This window comes from Ptychodera flava, chromosome 12, assembly GCF_041260155.1.
Source record: "Ptychodera flava strain L36383 chromosome 12, AS_Pfla_20210202, whole genome shotgun sequence".
Lineage (NCBI taxonomy): Eukaryota > Metazoa > Hemichordata > Enteropneusta > Ptychoderidae > Ptychodera > Ptychodera flava.
The window spans coordinates 12,869,872-12,890,511 of record NC_091939.1 but is presented as its reverse complement, the minus strand read 5'-3'; the positions used below and the strand labels follow the sequence as shown (position 1 = coordinate 12,890,511).

At 38.7% G+C, this 20,640-nt stretch overlaps 1 protein-coding gene across 1 annotated transcript; it reads right to left on the bottom strand.

The window, feature by feature from the left end:
* Positions 1 to 893: 893 nt before the first annotated feature.
* Positions 894 to 19,526, bottom strand: LOC139145043 (uncharacterized). Its single transcript, XM_070715965.1, has 10 exons — positions 19,441 to 19,526; positions 18,617 to 18,758; positions 17,415 to 17,570; positions 16,711 to 16,871; positions 15,454 to 15,560; positions 14,558 to 14,849; positions 13,849 to 13,930; positions 12,695 to 13,061; positions 12,172 to 12,395; positions 894 to 4,465 (listed from the first exon to the last, which is right to left on the bottom strand). Exons 1-10 carry the CDS (start codon positions 19,483 to 19,485, stop codon positions 4,176 to 4,178), a joined length of 1,866 nt encoding a protein of 621 aa, XP_070572066.1. The 5' UTR covers positions 19,486 to 19,526; the 3' UTR covers positions 894 to 4,175.
* Between the last annotated feature and the right edge of the window lie 1,114 nt (positions 19,527 to 20,640).

Sequence of the window (20,640 nt, the reverse complement as noted above, 5' to 3'; positions counted from 1 at the left end):
CCGGGAGTGATTGTCATTGCATAAGGTCCAATCAAATTACTGTTACCGGACACAACTCCAAATGAGGATTTCCGTGATAGACTGTCTGTCTTGATGTATTTTGTTCTCTCTTCAGGTGTAAGGCCAAAGCAATCAATGAGAGCCGCTAGAAATGTAAAAATATTTAAGGTAGTTTGCGCCTCGAAAGTAAAGGACTTAAACTTTTGCCCTGACTTTCCTTGAGGAATCTTTCAACCATTCTCTTTCAAAATCCAGAATAAAAATCGGAGGTCACCGTGCAAATTTTGGTACTCGGGAAACAAATAACTCAAGATTTACTGATATTTAAAATTCAAAATGGCCATCATCCCTGTGTTAACTCTATGGAGAAAAATAAAATTTTCGAATTTTGAAAAACTAAGCCGGTGAAAAGTTTTCTTAAAATGAACCCCCACAAGTGGTATATTCGAAAAGAATTGTAAAGGTTTGAGAGTCCAAATTTGCGTCCCCGACAGGCTAATTGTCTCGGGTTCAATACTTGACACAAAATTACAATGCTGTGTACATGCCATTGTATTCAATGGTGAAATGAAAACCCCTTTGTGTTGTTATGATACATGAACTCTGTGTACATCTCAGAAACCCAACGGGCATGCATGATGAACATGGACACAAAAGCTTTGGATATTAAAACTAAAATATTTCCTAGAGGACTCAAAGCTATGTACTTTGTCTGTGACCTAGGCAGATGCTTTGGTTACAAGTTATCAATGTGAAATGTTATCTATGTGAAATGTTATCTGTGTCCCCAAATTTTCAACACTGCCATTGGCCATAGTTGGATCTGTTGGGTGACAGGTTTAACAACTACGCTGTCCAAGGCAGAGAGCAGAGTATAGGCTATAACGATGATCGGTCTTTGCAACAGGAAATCTTTTCTCATTGGGAATCAAAGCAATGCATTTCTGTTCTGACTCGTAGAACATACACATATTGAAAAACCCCTGTCATAATCAGCTGTTGAAAATTAAGCCAGCCTATACAGTTCACAGTTTAGAATAAAGGCTGATTCTTCAAGGAAATGCTACAGATAAAGCTGCATGTTTATTGCCATCACTTGCTAGCGGCTCATTAAAACTTCAAAATCAACTTTTGTGACAATGATGCTATCAACAAAGTATGTACGGATTCTGCCTTGCATTAAAGCCGATGAGTTTTCTCCCAGCTGCCTCTTTCAGCAAAGGTTAGAGAAGTGTATGGCACCTTGTTTAGCATGGGCTTTGGTGAACATCATGGAATGAAGTTTTGTATAGACACACACAGTAAATGGAAATACTTCACCATATTATTTTGATCTTTTAATGGAACTGAACGGCCAAAAGAAAATACCGTCAATGACGCTGTACCTTCTCTAATGTGTGGCCAGGTCAGGTAATTGGTTGTTGGCATGGAGTTGTTGGTAAATAGTTGATGATGTAGGGGCATGAGGTGGGATATGGACCCAAAGAACCCAAAGATGATTAAATACATCAATCAAAAAAATTCTAAGCTACAGTATAAACTGCCTTAAGATAGTTCAATGTAGAAAAAAGTTAAACAATTCAGAAATAAGAATTAACAGTCCAAAATAGTAATGACGCACTTCCTTACTGACCTGAGTGCATGTGAAATACACAACCTGGCATCTGTAAATTAAATGTATACCAAGTGATCATTTCCAGTCACTTTTAACTGTTTTTAATGGATTTTCCAAAGAGTCCTGTGGAAATGATGAAAAACGCCTATCTGGTCTTGTGTTTGTATAACCTCATGGCTGATAATTGTCATAGTATTGAAAAAAAATTGAAAGTGAAGAAATTACTGTTTTTCATAGGCATATTTTCCTTGAAATACATGACCGTGTAAAGAATATATGCTAAAAGTGTTTAAGAGTAAATTTCTTTTCAAAAATAATTTAATTTGTGACCAAAGGATTTTTATTCTTTGAGTTTACAAATTCAAACATTGCAATTTGTTCAATCATCTTGTGCAGTGCAAAATTTATAAAATGACTGAAAAACAAAAAAATTGGCAGAATTACAGTCTTTGTGATGTAAAATTATGGGTTGACATCACTGTTAATCTGTTTGAAGTACTAATATACTATAATTTAAAAAAGAAAAATTCATGCAGAAACGGTAAAATATATTGTCAGCAATGTAGTGTTAATTTTGACTTTACATCAAAATATGCCTTTGCTGGATACCAAATATATAGGGCGAAAATATCAGCCATGTTCAGCAAAATCCACACAACAGCATTGATCCTTTTCTAATTTGATTTGATTTGCTTATGTTATCCTTGTATGACAGTCAGTACAATATGGAACTTGAACACAACACAGTGAATAAGTATGCTGTAAATGAAATGGTGTGGCTGCATCCACATGCAGCAATAGGAGTGCCTTTGTCTCTCACCCCTCATTTCCAACCTGTCCCATCCCTGAAAAAATAGTTTGGTCTTATATTTATAATGTTAATAATTTCTGTATTTGTTAAAATGTGCGCATCTCAAAAACTTTTGATCATAAACATTTTCATTGTTTTTTATAGCTGACCAATCAGTTAACCTGTTTATTTTGAATATTTGCGCATTTTTCCTCAGTATTTGACATTTTCTGAATACCTTCTTATTCAGTTTGTCATTTTCTAAAAGTTTAAATGCTCCATTGTGTGGTCAAGCTTTCCACAAGCATCAAATGTGGTACTTCATATAGGAGGGTCTGCCTCTAGAGGGCGGGCATCAACAACACTCCTGTGTTTGTTGGTTAATTCCTCCACATAAACTTCCGATTGTACTGTAAACATTGAACATGGCCGACGTCCGATTTTCCTGTCTAAAACTTTCACTCATTTTCGTTCATATGACTCTGAAACTCCAGGAAACGATTGGGAAGAAAGGGTTATCTTGAAATATTGAGGTACTCGCCGATATTTTTCAAAATTAAATGAGAAAAAATGCAAGGAAAATGCCGACAGGCTTACACAATGACAGTTTTTCAGACTCGGAGGCATATGATCATCTCTGCAGATTATGCAACAGGCCCAGATCACGTGAGGCCATGAGGGGATATCCACGCAACTCAGTACCAAACACTAGCGCTCACAGAGTGAGCAAACACAAAGTGAGTACCCCTAACGTCAGCTCAGTAGTCTGTAATAGATTGTAGTCGACTAAGAAACCTTGGAGAAAGGCTTAACACTGTGGCTATGCCGCTAAGTCCCTTTTGATTTTTGTCATAGCTCAAAATCGTTCTCCCACACCTCAACCTGAGCCATGAACACCCCCACCAGTTTATGATATGACCCATCACGATGGCATGCGTCAACGGATCTTGACAGACGGAAGTCTTGACAGACGGAAGTTCTTGACAGCAGCGTATTGGCGGTTTTCAACTCTAATACCTTCTCTGTCTATAAATAGACACGAGAAGGTAAAAAACTGGAAATTTTCAGTGTCCTTTGGATCTGTCATGGTAATGTTTGTAAACAAGCACACAGCCATATCACTCAAGGAAATGAAATGAACACTACTTTGATACTGACATACATGTAACTAAAAGCTTTGTAACTGATAAAGAGTTTCCTAGTGCCTTTACATTATTGAATAGTGATCAAGACTATTGAATTATGCTGAACTTGTACAATACCTTGAGTTGGACAACTGTTTGCAGACCAACTGAATGGATATTTCCTTCTGATTGGTACAGAATGTCTGTTTTCATCAAAGTAAGGGCAAACTAATAAAGACAAATTTCAGGTCCAAATTTTCAATTCAAATTTACACAGGGGAATCAGTTACAATGGATACTCAATAAGTATAGTAGTATATCTACTTTCTTAAGCTGAATTACAGAAAAATGTGTAAATGCTGTTTATGGAAATCACTTATGGAGAAATGTTAAAACTGAAAGGTAAAGAAATGTTGATAAAAAGGCTAAAACACTGAAATTGAAAATGCTAAAATGAAACCTTTTTAATGAGTAACTTGTTTTTCTTCAGTTTCGGCAATAACAGATGGCAATGTACATTTTTCAATTTATTGTACTCTCTGAACAGAAAACAAGGAACAGTCAAGTACTGTTGTTTATATATCATGGAGGGGTAGTTCAATTGTCTGTAAAATTTGGTCGCCATGGATTTGACAATTTTGTGATGTCAATGAAGGGCCATACTGTAATATTCACTCGGGATGTAATTATCGGAAAACATATCGTCTCTACTGGCACACCGATCACAGTGTTCCTCGATCTGATCCGCTGAAAACTCCTGTTGGCATAGCGGACACAACATTAAATCCACAGACTGTGTCGTGATGCTTTGGTTTCCACGGTGAGACGTCACTGGATGGTGTGTCAAAGGTTGGTAGTTGTCGTTGCTGTCCATGATCAAACTGTCACCGATGCACATAGCTGCATGAGCTTCTATCAATGTCTTTGAATACAGACCTGTAAAGTATGCATTTAGTCAAAAATACATTCTAAATTGGTGTGCGAGCACTTGAAATTTCTCTGTCATTGTTTTGAGAATTGCGAATTAGAAAAAAATGTAATGTGGTTGAGATTCTCAGAGTTAATGGGTTGAAACAGAGCCTGCCCTATGTAACTTGAATAATATAATGACATAAAAGACAACTGGTCTATTGTCCAAAATAATCGGTGGCAATGGTGGCATTTGCCACCAAAACTATCAATCTGCCACCAAAATTTTTTTCTGGTGGTATTTTTCTGCCACTAAATTTTGGGTCATCATATCATTGATCCTACGGCTTGAACGAAGGAACACTGAAGGAACACCGCGTTGTCTGACAGCGGAAAAACTCATTAGCAAAAAAAAAAACCGAACTAATTGCGACATTTTGGCATGAATGAAAACATAGCGTGAATCCAAACTTGTGATTGGCTAATCTCCATATCGATGACAGCAGCTTTTGTTACACTTGACATGTTGTTGCCCTCTGTGATAGCCGCATATGCAGTCAGAGGGCACAAGATAAAAGCATGTTGTGACATTTTGAAAACAAAGCCAAACTGCAGCCTGCATGAATACTTGCAACTCATTGGGTAAAAATGTCCCATTTTGATTAATTTCACCCCCGAGTGATATTGGTATAGTCCACATTTCTTCTACGCATGCTCACCAGGTTACTTTTAGCTCTCTAGTCTGACAAGTAGCTGTGCTTTCTTTACGTTAGTCAGTAGACAACTTTTAGCCATCTTTTTACTGAACTGTTTCACTTCAATTAGTACCGTTCTTAATTACGATGTCTGATAAGGATCCTGAGCAGAGCCCAGTGGATAGTCAGCAACCACATTTTCAGGGGGAAGGTACAGATCCGGATGCCCACAAACTCATGGGGCATGCCACATGTGTCAGCGCAGTTGACGGTGAACTTCCCACGAATACTTCCGGGCGATACGGAAGGAAAAGACCACTCGTACCCGCAGCAGTGCTCGTAAGTCTAAACCCAAACTCCAGATCAAGTTGATGAGCTTACAGCGAAAGTTGAGGCTTTAACAGATAAATTGGCGGGTTTCTCTGGACTTTCCCGCTCAACACCGACGGCGCCACTCAGGGTAGTAACAGTGTTGCCAAATCACTAGGCGCAACTGGTTCACCATCCACATCGCCAACTACTCGTGCAACGTTGAATGACCTGAAGACCAATGCCAGTTTGCAACAAGCGGTAGACAGGTTGTTAGACCTTCTTCATGTAGCTCGACGGACACTCAGTATTCGGATTTAGAGAAAAGCCACATATCGAATGGTTCTACACACAAACGACGCAGCTCGCGACGTCATGCACACGTGTCACCATCTCTTCTCGGCCACTGTGACGAACCTAAATCGAAAGGTAAGAGGATGAAGAGCGGTGTCAAGCGTAAACCTACCGACCGAGTCAAGAAATACGTGCCTTGGCCTCACGAATTTACAAGAGACCCAAACCCAGATAGGTCGGACGCTTTGGACTATGAACAGTTAACATTAGCTCAGTTAGTTGCAGGGGAATTAGAAATAATTTCCAGTAGATTGCCCAGAAGTAAATCCGCTTTATTAAGATTAAGACACTTGCAGGATATTATCACAGATGCTCAATTATATCCATGGGAAAGAGTTCGAAAGTATCATTCCATAATTTTACAGTATCTGGAGCAGGGTCTTTTACGTTGGGGCGATAGTTTCGAACAATTGCATGTTCGTTTTATAAGAAATCCTCCAACTAGTAAAGTAGTTAGTCGTCAGAGATATTGTGCAGGTTTTCAATCTGGTAAATGTAAGATTAAAGGAGATCACTATGTTAACGGTAGATTAGAGAAACACATGTGTGCCTCTTGTTATCGTTTAAAACACAAACAAGCTTCTCATCCAGCTAGTGACTGTCCTTATCAGGATAAAGGGCACACAGATAAAGACAGAGTGACCTGCAATTCTAGTTACTAACAGGGGATCATTTTCAACTGTAGAAACCCCTGATAGTTCATTTACTAGTAATGACATTGTTCATTTAACACCCACCTCCGCAAGCTCGCCTGAGGTGGCTTTATTTTCATCACAGGTTGTTTCCACTAGTTACTTTACTCAGCCTCTGCATGACTTTGTAGTTAAAGATATTGATTTTACAAGCAGTGCTTTTGGCGATGAGGCTTTTAATATGTCAATTTCTTTCTTTGATTCAAATTTGTACACTTTCAATCATTGTGCTTTATCTCAGGCCTTTACAGTCATGTCTAGTTTTTGTTATCCAATTGTAGATTTTTCTAGTTCTTCTCTTTCTGTGGTTTTACCTGTAATACCTATATGGGTTGCCCCAGCACATCGCATTTGGCCTCCCGTTTCATCCTTGTCACCACAACGTTTGGCCGACATGCATTTAGCAGTTTTTGACTCCGGTCAACCTAATTTTTCTGTATGCGTATTCCTATACACACTGCGCTCAATATTCCAGCCTGGAAGCAGCGTTTGCAGTGGTATCATGATCCACTAGTAGTGGAATTTTTACAGTTTGGTTGGCCAATTAATTATTCATGTGATTCTCTTCCCCTTTCAATTGCACGTAATCACCCTTCGGCTCTTCATTTTGCTCAAGAAGTGGATAAGTTTATTTGTAAAGAAGTGCTTCTTGGGGCCACAGCCGGTCCTTTTGCACAAAACCCACTACATGTTCCTTTGGCTACCTCCCCCTTGTCAACAGTCCCCAAAAAGGGGTCATTAGAGCGTCGCGTTATTATGGATCTTAGTTTTCCTGAGTCTACATCAGTTAATGCAGGCATCCCTTCTGATACATTTTTAGGCCTACCTTTTCATCTTACATATCCTAATTTAGACTCGCTGACTGATATTATTCGTTCTCTTGGTCAAGGGTGCCATTTATTCAAACTTGATTTGAGACGAGCCTATCGCCAGCTTCCAGTGGACCCTCACGATTATCTTTGCTTGGTTACACATGGCGCGATTCTGTTTTTGTTGACACTAGATTACCTTTTGGTCTTAGATCTGCGGCTCTGGCTTGTCAAAGTACCACTAATGCAGTTGTGTACATGTTTAGACAACTTGGTTTCAGAGCTGTTAATTTCCTAGACGACTTTTGCGGCGCAGAAGTTCAGCAAAGGTCATTTTTAGCCTTTAACACATTACGTTCTCTCCTTACAGAGTTAGGTTTGGAGGAAGCAGTTGACAAAGCAGTTCAGCCAACGACACGTTTAACTTTTATAGGCGTTTTGGTAGACACAGACACTATGACTTTACAAGTAACTGAAGACAGACTTCAAGAAGTCAATACACTGTTAGCACAATGGGTTGTTCGTAAGAAAGCCAAGAAACGCGATTTGCAAGTACTCATTGGCAAATTATCATTCGTAGCTAGCTGTGTAAGACCAGGGCGTTTGTTTATCAGTCGCATGTTAGAACTTTTGCGCTCCATTTCTTCACCACATCATCATATCTCTTTAAATGCAGAGTTCCGTAAAGATGTCGAATGGTGGTTAACATTCATGGCGCAATATAATGGCATTTCTTTCATTCCAGAAGTAGACTGGTCCCACCCTGACGACATTTTTTCAACAGATGCGTGTTTAACAGGTTGTGGTGGTATTTGTGGTTCAGAATTCTTTCATTGTGTATTTCCAGACTTTATTGTTCGACAAAACTTACCTATACATTGTCTAGAAATGCTTACTATTGTAGTTGCTGCCCACCTCTGGGGTGACAGGTGGGGCAAGCAACGAGTATTGGTTTTTTGTGATAACATGGATACTGTTCAAGTTCTTAATTCTGGTAGAGCCAGAGACTCCTTCTTGCTTGCAGCTGCTAGAGAATTGTGGTTCACAGCAGCTTCTCATGGTTTTGAGCTTAAAGCCAAACATTTACCAGGTGATAAGAACCGTTTAGCAGACTGCCTTTCTCGTTGGCACTTAAATCCCAGTTACTCGTCTCAATTTCATGCACTTACTAGCCACCTGCATTTGCAGCAAGTATTGGTGCAGGATAGGCATTTTTCTTTCAACAATATGTTTTAATTGCATTTACAGATACTCTTGTTGAGTTGGACGTTCTCAGACAGGAATTGCAGAGGACTCGTTCAGCCGCTTTTCGTCCTGGTACACAACGCAACTTAATTTCACAGTTCCGTGCCTATTTATCCTTTTGTATTTATTTTGGTCTTGCACCTTTTCCTGCATCAGCAGTAAACTTATCTCTTTTTGTTCAATTTTTGGCACGTTCTTTTCAAAGTACAGGATCAATTGCAAACTACCTTTCTGGTGTGAAAACTTTACATGTACTTTCTGGGTTCTCAGTGGACAATTTTTCATCACTGGAACTCCGTCTTACGTTAGCAGGTTTAAAGAAAACATCAGTGCATACACCTGTACAAAATTACCTGTTACCATAACTATGTTACAGGCAATGCACTCCTTAGTTGATAATAGTGATCCTTTTCAGGTAGCGGCCTGGTGTGCAATCATTATTGGATTTTATACTTTCTTCAGAAAGTCTAATTTGGTTCCCCCTTCCAAATTAGCATTTGACCCATCTCGTCATTTGTCTCGGAGAGACATCAGTGTGCAAGATGACTTTCTCGTCATTGCAGCTCGCTGGTCTAAATCTTTGCAGTGCCATGAGCGCACTTTTCTCACTACTATTTCAGCTGTACCTTTTTCTTATCTTTGTCCTGTTGCTGCCTTTAAGCACATGCTTGCACTTTCACCGGCTTCGGGAACTCTCCTGCATTTTCTTATACTACCAAAAACAAACTTGTAACGCTTACGCATCACAGTTTATCTTCCACTTTTGGCAAGTGGATTGCAGCTCTTGGCAAAAGCACCAAACTTTACTCATTACATAGTTTACGCAGGGGCGGTGCGTCCTTAGCATACGCAGCGGGCGTACCTGTAGAACTTATTAAGCTTCATGGGGATTGGCGTTCAGAGGCTTATACAGAATATATCAAAGTTCCTCTCACGACACGTTTGTCTGTCACGAAACGCATGGCTGAAATTGTTGCCTCCCATTAGCTTCCAATTTGTGCTTTCAGCAGGCATTAAACTTTTACTGCAGCTTTGCATAATTTGCTTGTGTTTGTAGCTTGATAAGCCTTTTACCCTTGTCTGCATTTCAGCAGATGGTAATTCAATTCGCCAGTGCAAGCCCTTCCTTACATTTCAATGTCACTTCAGTGTGTTTGCATATCTGGGTTAACCAGTTGCACTTCTATGACTACGTTCTGCACTAGAATCAGTGTGTCTATTTTCAGGTTTCCTGTAGTCAACATTGGCTTTTTGCACTGGCACATCTGCTTGGCATTTCAGGCAATTTTTGCCTCGGAGTAGTGATAAGTTGTTATTACAGTAGTATTTGTAGTTTAACCATGTAATACAGTTGTTAGCCTTTTTACAGGCTGTGTTTTGCAATTTCTGATCTTGTAACTTATCAGTTTTTTTTGTTTTTTTTTGTTTGTTTTTTTTTTGTTTGTTTGTTTGTTTGTTGTCTGGCGGCCTTGCTGTCTGGTGGAGTTCAATAAAAGAACTTCCGGTTTTTGCCGCCAGACCTGTCTCTTCTATGTCTTGTTTGAGAGTGGGTGTAATTGGGTAAAAATGTCCCATTTTGATTAATTTCACCCCCGAGTGATATTGGTATAGTCCACATTTCTTCTACGCATGCTCACCAGGTTACTTTTAGCTCTCTAGTCTGACAAGTAGCTGTGCTTTCTTTACGTTAGTCAGTAGACAACTTTTAGCCATCTTTTTACTGAACTGTTTCACTTCAATTAGTACCGTTCTTAATTACCCACCCACCTCTCCACAGCCTTGTTTTTTAGAATGCAAGTATTTTTATGCGTGTATTTTTACCTTTAGTAGATTTACATCTCAACAGTTTTGCTATGTAATCTTTTACTGTTGCCTGTTGGTTAAAATATTGTAGTTTTGTAACTATGCTTGGTTGGAGTTCAATAAAAGAACTTCCGGTTTTTGCCGCCAGACCTGTCTCTTCTATGTCTTGTTTGAGAGTGGGTGTATTAGCCAGTACAGGCCTCGAAAATTCCTATCGCCGACCCCCGTGGCTAGTGAATTTTGCGTTCGGGCAAGTAAAAACAGTATGCTTCCCGTCCGATGGGCAAGTGCACCAGCGGTTGAATTAACTAAGCCCTGGACAATTCAAGCTTGAAAATGTATTTCATTATGTCTGTACACGCCTACAATCATTGTAAGTCCTTCAACTCTCCAAAGTTTTTCTGAAAACCCTTGAAAATCCGCCCGACATCGCAAAATAATCGTTCTTGCTGTTGTAAAACACAAAAAGTCGTAAAAATAGAGTTTTGCGACATGTTCTCTCCGACGACACGGAGTGAACTCACTGTTTTGTATGTGTATGCCGTAAAGTGGTATGCTCTTGACAGTGGTTGCCATTCTCTTTGTGCAAGTGTATGAGTCGTATGACAGTCGATCGGCTTCACGCGATAGTGTAATTGCACCATGTGCTTAGTAAATGGATGTAAACTTATTCGAAGCCATGGATCTCGGCAATGCTTACTGTTCAACGTAAATCAACACCCAGTTGAAAAATTACAAGTTTACATCGTAGTCGAAACGGGCTCAGTCGACCAAGGAGGCCACACATTGCAGCTACGTAGTGCGTGAGATGCAGACAGTTTCAAATTACGTGACCTTGGTTGTTAGGGATCGGCTCTCACTTACAGAAAACAAATCTGCACTGAAGAGTAACGAAAACGAAACTTGAATCTGCTCTCTTGACGAATACATTTATCAAAATAAAACTTTGAAAGACTGCTGTGCTCAGTGAGCAAACATGTAAACAGGTAAAAGGGTTGCAGATGTACATGTGCGCATGCATTGGCAGATAAACACCAGCAGAGCAGTTGTTTGTGATCTCAGCTTGATAATAAAGAGCAGCAGCCAGCCATGCACATTGTAAATCACACAATCTTATTACTCTTATGCAAAGATTTTAATTTGGATTAGGTTGTGGAAAAATTCCAAATTCAAAGATGTTTTCTAGATGGCCAAATCTACAGAAAAGACTAAAGTATTCCACATTTCTTCTGTGACATTTCAGATTTGGTAATAGTCCTTCATTTTAACATGATGTACATGTAGTTCATGTTTGAAAATGTTTTTTCCCTCTTTGAATTCACTTCATATGGCCAAACTCTTGCTCTCTGTTACAAATTACTGGTACAGTTATTAGAAATTTAGGGCAAGTAATTTTTCCTCTCGGCCAAGTAAAAATGAAATTCACGTGTCCCGCGGTTAGTAAGTTTGCAAACTTTTTTTTGAAGCCTGTAGTATGGGTTGACTTTTTGTGACGTGTACTCACCATATTTTCAAGAATTTATAAATTAGAATGAGTATGTGGCAATGACAAAATGTTGTATTATACCGATCACATGATGTGTTAAACTGCCACCAGATTTTTCATAATTGCCACCTGATTTTATATCCGGTGGCAAACTTTTGCCACAAGAATAAAAAAGTATTTCTATCCCTGTGGTCTATTGTCCAAAATGAATGGCTGACACACATGGATACAAACAACATCACTATTTATGTAGCACGACTGATAATTCAGATAATAGTCTGAAAAATTCTTGTCCAGCTTCTGCAAATGAACACACAAATACAGATAAATTTTGCCTTACCTGAACAGATAGGACACTGTGTGTCATCATCACTGTCACTGAGATTTGATACATCAAGTCTGTCATTGTCAGAAGCCTCAATACAGTTGGATGGCCATGGCTCTGGGTACAGAACAGTTGCTGTTCCACCTCGTCCACGTCTCCCCCTACCTCTTTTCCCTTTTCCTCTGCCCCTCTTGCTGTTTCCTGGGGTAAAGTCTGTGTTCTCTGGCTTCTCTCTTCCTCTGTGTTTGTAAGCCAGAAAACAAATAGTATTGAAATAAGAAGTTGAACAGCGCCCTCTACAGTGCAATCACAATATAATTTTTCAAATGCTGAGGTACACATGGATACATGGAAGAGACATTATAGCATCCAGCTTTGCACTTAAAAAGTACTGACACATCTAACCTTTGGAAGATGCTTTGATGCAGTAAAGGCAACAAAGCATTGCAAGACGGTACAGTAATGCCTGCATTCCATTTCTGATGAATTGGCTTTATGAGGAAGGTAGGCTGTCATTACAGGGTGTACTAAGACCTACCTGGTATTTGAATTTCCTCTGCCCCTGCCTCGACTAGATCCTCTACCTCTGCCACGTCCCCTATGCCGTGGAGTGCTAGCGCCCTCTGGAGTCTCCATACAATGTTCATTCCTATTGGTCCGACTCCCTGTAGATTCTTTGCTGTTATTACTACCAACTTGTGACCGTGAATCGGCAAAGTATGGTGTGTCACCATTGTAGGAGTTAGTACACTTTGACGCCGCTGGACTGCACATACTATTCAATTCTTTCCCTTGGCTGCATTCCAAAGTCTCAGCTACAAAGACTTGTGCGATGTCAATAAAAATCCTCTTTTCCTCTTTGCTCAGTTTGCGGTTACATCTTGATTCATACTGACGGCGAAGATCTATTTTAGTTGGAAATCATAAAAATAAACAGAGTCATAAAATAAATCATATCTACTTAGCTTCTTGGAACAAAGTAATCTATTCTTCAGTAACACTTTTTCTTTACTAATTTTACTTTATAAATGGTCATTGTGACCCTGCCTAAAAGTCTTTAACCCTTTGAGAGCTAAAGTCAATTTTTGTCACCTTTAAAAAAATTTTTCTCAGTCAATTTTTTAAAGATTTTTGCCAAAATTTTGATAAGAAACTGTAGCCGATAAAATGTGATGACCATTTTGTTCAAAATCATCAAAAAAATTACAAAAAAATGCATAAAAAATGTAAAATGTTGCACTAAAGTTTTGGTTGGAAAAATTACAGCACTAAAAGGGTTTAATTCATGTTTCATTAGATATAGACAAGATTGCATCGTTTTATAAACAGGCACATCTCATCTGTGTGGTTGGAACACAAATGAGCTCTTTGAAAGCACTATCAAAGCAGTGGCAGCCCTCAAGCAAAAACTTACGTCACTGCCATCAGTGACTTTGTGTAAGAAAAGTTAAACGTTTCTACTTTATCTCATGATACGATGATTTTGCATTAGAAAATGCAGCCCATGGTGTACAGCATTGAACTGTGTCTTCCTAGTCTTCTTTGTTTTGTTGCAGTAAATTTACACTTTTCTGTTGAGTTGTGGCTATCGTATGTGTCTGTTCTTAGAGCGCCATCACAGCTGAAATCAAAGTGTGGTCCAGAACGTTACATCTGTGATATAGTGAAAGGCGATCACTATCTTTAACTGACCTGCGTATGTCATTGTATCAGCATCGATTTCAGAAAAGTTTAAACTTCTCAAAAACTTTGTCATGCATTCTTTGGTTTCTGCCTGCAAAAAAAATCATGTGATGTATTTAGTTTGTCGAAAATAACCAATCAAAAATGATACAAAGTGGTATTTTCCTGACAGCAATACATGTACAAAATTCATTCCTTTTTTAGGTTATTCATTATAAAGTATTTATCAACAACATTTGTGAATGGCTTTGGTGCCTTAAATACAAAGTTGTGATCTCATCCTATCATTTACAGTGGGTTGGTAGGATCTACGTTGTGACAAACCTGGGATCTTAAAGCCAAAGAGGAATTTATTAAGTGTACCAGCTTTCTGCATGGCAAACATCCCTTGACTCAGAAAAAGTTTAACTTTTGTGAAATAAAATGTGTTAAGTATCAGCATGGTGGTTTATCAATGTAAAGAAAATGAAAAATTGGGCACGATAATTTGCTATGAATTTACCACAACTCAAGAAAACTACCAACTCAAATATGAAATCGCCAGGGAAAGAGATGAAGTGGAGACACTTTGGTGCAAATGGATAAAAATGCTATTGACTGTCCTGTTAAACCATTCTGATATCACTGTCACATTTCACTACTAGTATCAATAAAACTTCTTCTGTAACAAAAATATTGTTAGGTGAGAGCTTTGATAGAGCAAGTTCTCCACACTTACTGCATTAATGTCGTCCATTCCCGGTGATGCACTCGTTTTTGTAAACAGCTGTTTTGTTTTTTTGCCCTCAGTGTCAGTTCCATTCTTGGAATGCTCTGAATGGCCTCTTTTGAGAGCATTTTTGTTTCCATCCTTTCCTGTTGTTGGTGTTGTTGCCATTTTCATAGTTTTCACAGTTGCCGCTGCCATGATCATTCTATGTGTCCTACTGAAGGAATTACTGTGTTCCGTGGCCACATCAGAGCTTCCGGAAATTTTCAAGAGCTTGGCCTTCACCTTTGATGTTTGAGGACTGTAAGTCAAATGAAAAGAAAAAAAACAAGCCAATAGAATTTAAGATGTAAGTTTTTTTTCACCTATAAGACAAGTATTCCCCAAAAGTTTGTTTTGTCATTTTCGATTTTGACTGCAATCGTTTTAGAGATGACATTCAATCTTTATGGCATCATTCTTATTTGCCGTGTATTATTTGAAAAGTAATTTATATTTGTCAGAAACTTGGAACGCACTGAAAGAGTGGTTAAGGGAACTTCTCCTGTAACTTTTGATAATATTCTAATTGTCTTTGTTAAGAAAACTGGTACATTTTCTTGTTGTTCTTCTCAAGGTATGCTGAAACGAAAAGTGTGAGCCTTGCAAACACAGGGCACTGTTGATAAATGAGTTATTGTCCAGACTTAAATTCAACTGTCAACAGTAATACCGGATAAACACACCCACTCACACAACCGTGGTGTTACCAAGTTGAACACTGGATATTTTTGATGAAATTTTGGATCCAGAAAAGGATGGTCATGACTATGAGTGATTGCGCCATCACCTGACCTTGATTTGTTCCAAAATGCCTCCAGAGGGCGCCCTCTGGAAATGTTGGTGATTCAATTGATTCATCCTACCTTTCGTCAGTTATCAAGGCTTTCCTGTAAAATGAACTGTCAGTCTTCCAGGTGGGTGATGCCATTTTCATTTTGGATCCTGACCTCATAACACTGGGTGAAGATACCTAGATGAAGACATCAAGAAAATATATTACAAGGGGACAACTCAAAGCAGATGACTACAGAAATCAAACTTCCTCATTTTCAGCCAGAAAAACTCCTTGGCATAATCTGGTGACATTTGCTGGGGATGAAGTTTGACACACCATGATCTTTTACTGCAGCAAGATGCACTTTACCATCTGGCCTGTGCATTTTGGTTCAATTGCATTGTTTCGGAACAGCCAATGGTGAATTTGTATGGTGTGGGAGAAAAGTGTCAAGTTGCATTCACGTGCCTTTAACATTTTACAAAACATTTTTGCAGAACACTTTAGGGAACATCAGAAAAGTGTGCATACTCATATTCTCAGACATACAGGCATTGCTGTATGTAACTCTCACAAAGCAAAACTTTACACATGTGATTTACACAGGAAAACTTAGGGGCAACATCAAAAGTTCAATATAATAAATCTAACTTAATTGCTTAAGTTTGGCCTGAGACCCCCCCCCCCCCCCCACCCCCGCTTCTAACTTAACTGACCTAAAATTGAAAAACATTGCGGACTCATACCCTGTACTAATTCTTTCAAACGACGTACCAATGTACCATTGAATTAAATAAAAATTGAAAACCATTATAAAGTAACAAAAATACGGGTGACTGGATCGGTTTTAGTGTACAAAAAACAGCCTTGAAATCGTAAAATTTGCCAAAAAGACGTTAAATCGTTTTTGACTGCACAGAAATTAATTTGACCAAAACCCCCTCACCCCCAAACTTAAGCAATTAAGTTTTTTTTCAAACATCGATCTTTTGACGTCGCCCCTTAAACCGAGCCAGCCTCAACAAAAACACATGTCAATTTCAATTGATAACATCAGAGTGCATAATTATCATTTTGTCAAGACAAGACAACATCCTGGGCAATATCTTGAGGGAAACAGATTCAATTAGCCTACTCAGAAATGAAATACCGCACTCTGACCATGGCATTGTTCTATGGGGAAAAAGACACTGCAGAAAAAGTTATTGCCGAACCAACAAATACATATTGATAAACATATAGATTGGAATACACATAGTTCCATGGAAATTGTAGTATGTGGTTTTATTTGTACTGTGGTCTATTGTGAGTCAAGGTTTTGCCTATCCAGATATATATTATGTACCTTTGTAGTGACAGGAGATCCTACGTCTGTGTCTTTACTTTCTTCTGGAGTTCGCAGTCTCAGAAAAGACAGCCCAAACTGACAATCTTTACGGTATGGCTGTCTGCATATTACCCGGACTCTGTCCCATTCCTCGGTTGTGGCGTCAACACTCAAATGATCTTAAGGGGTAAAAGAGAGTAACCATATTTATCTAGCACACTTTGTGTCTGTTTATGTGGAATGACGTTACTGTTTTTGACAGATAAGGCATAATTGCGGACCCGACTAATTACAATGCAATTGAAACATAAAAGAAAAGATCTCTTTTTAGGTCAAGAAAAAAAAATGTTTTTGGTCTTTGAAATTTGGCAAAAGAGATCTGACAGTGCAACTATGTTTTGAGATGATTACTGTATAAGGCAAAAACTTCAATTTTCACAAAAATACAACAGTGAAAACTTCATAATCTGAGTACAGGCTTCAAAATGAGTCAAAAAAAGGAGCAAAATGGAAAAAATATAGTAAAAAATTTGAGTGTGCCATAAACTGTTCCAAAGATGAGCATTCCATCTTAACCTTTCAGCCGCCATGGTTTGGCCCAACCCCATTGTTATCAATGGCAACTGTGGACCTGTTTACAGCAAATCAGAGGTGAACAGGTCAAAGTCGACAAGAGGTATTAGAAACTTGAAAACTTTTCAGAGGACATTGTCTATGATTACCTTTATTCAACATTTTGACGTTGTGTTTATTCTTTCCCAGTTTACAATCCATGATATTCATCAAGGAGGTTGCAGGCAGCAGACAGACATATTCTTTGTCTCTTGACCAGGATGCTCTACCAACCCAGATTTCAACAAAAGCTGACCCATAGTTACCTACAAAATATCATACCAAAGGAACTTAACAATAAACATGATTTGCTATTTGTGAAGAATTTTTAATTTACAGTACATTTTACAAACTAAACATACCAAAATACTACAGTTCAATACTGCACTCATAACTAGCCATCTCTCCATAATTTTTTCCCCACTTTTGGTATCAGCATGGAGGTAGTAGGGTCTATAAGGAATCTTTTGTTGAAGGTTTGAATATTGTTTGTTGTTGCCAGACTGTAATTTTTGGCATGTCACAGTCTATCTACATGGTATATATTTAGTGACAAATTCCCCACTTGATACAAAGTACAGGTAAACCAGCAATCTCCAGTAATTTCTTTCCCTCCATTTTGGTCTGCTGGTAGGGTGAGAATCATATTCTCTCCACAACCTATCTGGAAAACACCATTGTTTAGGGTGTGAACAGGGAGGTACTAGCTTGTACCTCCATGGTGTGAATTACCTCAATCATTTAGGACAAGCTTTAATACGGATTGTTCTCAGAATTTTCATCCCTTTATCTCATCATCAAGAAGTGGACAACTTCCTAAACTTGGATAAATTGGTGATTCATGGTTTTAAAAGTGTCATGAAGTATTCAATGTGCCAAGTCAAAAAGTTCAAAGTTGGAGGTCTGTTGAGGGTACCACAGCCTCCACTTTTGTCATACTCTGTAACATGAAAATGTTGTAATTTAACAAATAAAAATGATATGTAAATAACATGCACAATGTCAACTAAGGTATCACTATCGATATCCATAACAAGCCTTGTCACAAAGAAACCAGCTGCGTTGTAAACTAAGGTAACAATTGGAGGGACTATGGATCAATAAACAATAAAAAGCAGGATGTCATCTGACTATTGGTGCCTATTCACTGAATCAGTGCATAAAATTCCACACCTGTGCTAGACTTTGTCCCTCTGCTAGTTCAGTCTCTTTGCACACTACAATCACACACAAAACACAGATTATACACGCAAAAACTCACAGTAACTTGAATGAACACTGGTGCACATAACTGTGATCAGAGGCTACTCACCAATATCAATATATCCAATCTTAGATATCTTCTCAAGCTGGAACTCTGCTTCCAAATTTCCACTTCTGTCTTCTTTCGCCGACAACCATTTTCTCCATCCACTGGCCTGGCTTAGAAGGTTTTCTGCTCTGTGTTGGGAATCCTAAAAGTACATCATGAAGTTGTGTGGTAACTTACGACCAATTATTTGTTTATTTTCAGAATTAGTTAGGCTGTGGTGATTGCTGTACATGGCCCTGGTCGTCTTGTTGATAACAGGTGTCCGGAGTTGCCGGTGTACATGCATAGAGAGAATGGGCCATTCTCTCTATGCATGTACACCGGCAACTCCGGACACCTGTGTTGTTGATAGGGGCTAGGTGGCCATTCAGTTGCTAGTTGGGAGGCGGCGTAACCAAAGGCGGACACTGGCCATACTCCGATTACTTTAATCCTGTGGCCCAGCTAGGTATGCAGCTCAGCCACTTTTGCGTACAACAACGTGATTTAGGAATGATATGGTGCTATCATACACAGTTAAGAAAGCTCTTTATTGGTATCGTGAATCATCTCTGTTATCAATCTATACTGTGTACCACGATCGGGATCGTGTATCCCCAGTCCTACACATTATAGAAGTTTTAGAACCCTAGAAATTATGTAAACAACTATGGACCATGGCATTGGCAAGGATGGAGCGCCGGTCAGGACTTCGACTCCGATTTACGCGTAACTCACGACAGTGATATTACGGCAGTAAGAAGCCAGCGTTGGACATACATAAGTAGTGATCATTGACAACGATAATGCAGAATTAATGTATGAATGAGTTATATAGTACTTACTTGTGAACTGAATGACACAACATACTTCATTTCTATGGGAGCCATCTTGAATTTTCCCGCGATGGTAAAATGTCACGTGACTCCCGCCCTCTACCGTACACTAATCAACGGGCTTTTGTTTTTCGGTTATTTTCCCCGCTATCATTGCACTGATGGTGTCCATCTCTAAAAAGGGCTCGTCATTAGCTATTATTTTGACAGCATTTACGATTACAATCTTAAATTCTTCTTCCAACGGTACGTAGAAAGATAGATTATCAGTTTTGTCAACACAGCCCACTATTTACACAATGCAATGTTTATTGCTGACATATAAATGTTAACACTGTCCATTAGACACACACAAGCTGTGCGGGGAAGATGAGTATCAGGCATTTTGGCATAATGTTGAAGGAGAACAAGACACTGTACTTAACAATTTGAAAAAGTACAAAGACTGGGGAATGCATAAAATGTTACACGTATCGGACATTAAAGTTACTGTTATGTGAGAAATTAGGTTTGTAAAGCATGGAGGTAAAAAAAATTACCTCCATGTGTAAGGGAGGGGAAAATTGAGAAAGAACTTTGTTGCATACGGAATTTGTTTTTTTCAGCCGATTTCTCCTTCGGTCGAGCACTGATTTGCAAATCTGATTTCCCGTCTACATATAATATGTGAGAGACAAACACTGGGTTACTGCCTTGGGATTTCGACTGGGATATCTTTGCTCTGATACTCCGAACCATCTCCAAAAGTTCCTAAGCATACACACACACATACATATATACATAATAATAATTGAAAACTTTATATAGCGCAACATATCCAAAAAGATTGCCCATAGGCGCTTTACAAAACAACAAAGTCTTTACGTGTATAATTTGTAAGCCTTAGTGTAAAGTGAGTTTTCAGTCCTTTTTTAAAACTCTCAATTGACGTACATACATACATACATAGATACATACATAGATACATAGATACATACATACATACATACATACATACATACATACATACATACATACATACATACATACATACATACATACATACATACATACATACATAAATACATGCTTGCAATGGGCGTTTGATTTGTGGAGGGATTGTTAATATACGTCAACGCAAGGGTAGTCTGGAAGGTAAATTTTGATACCTCTTTACTGTTTGCTTGCTTTGGCTAAAGAGCACATTTGCCACTTTACACACGCGCAAAA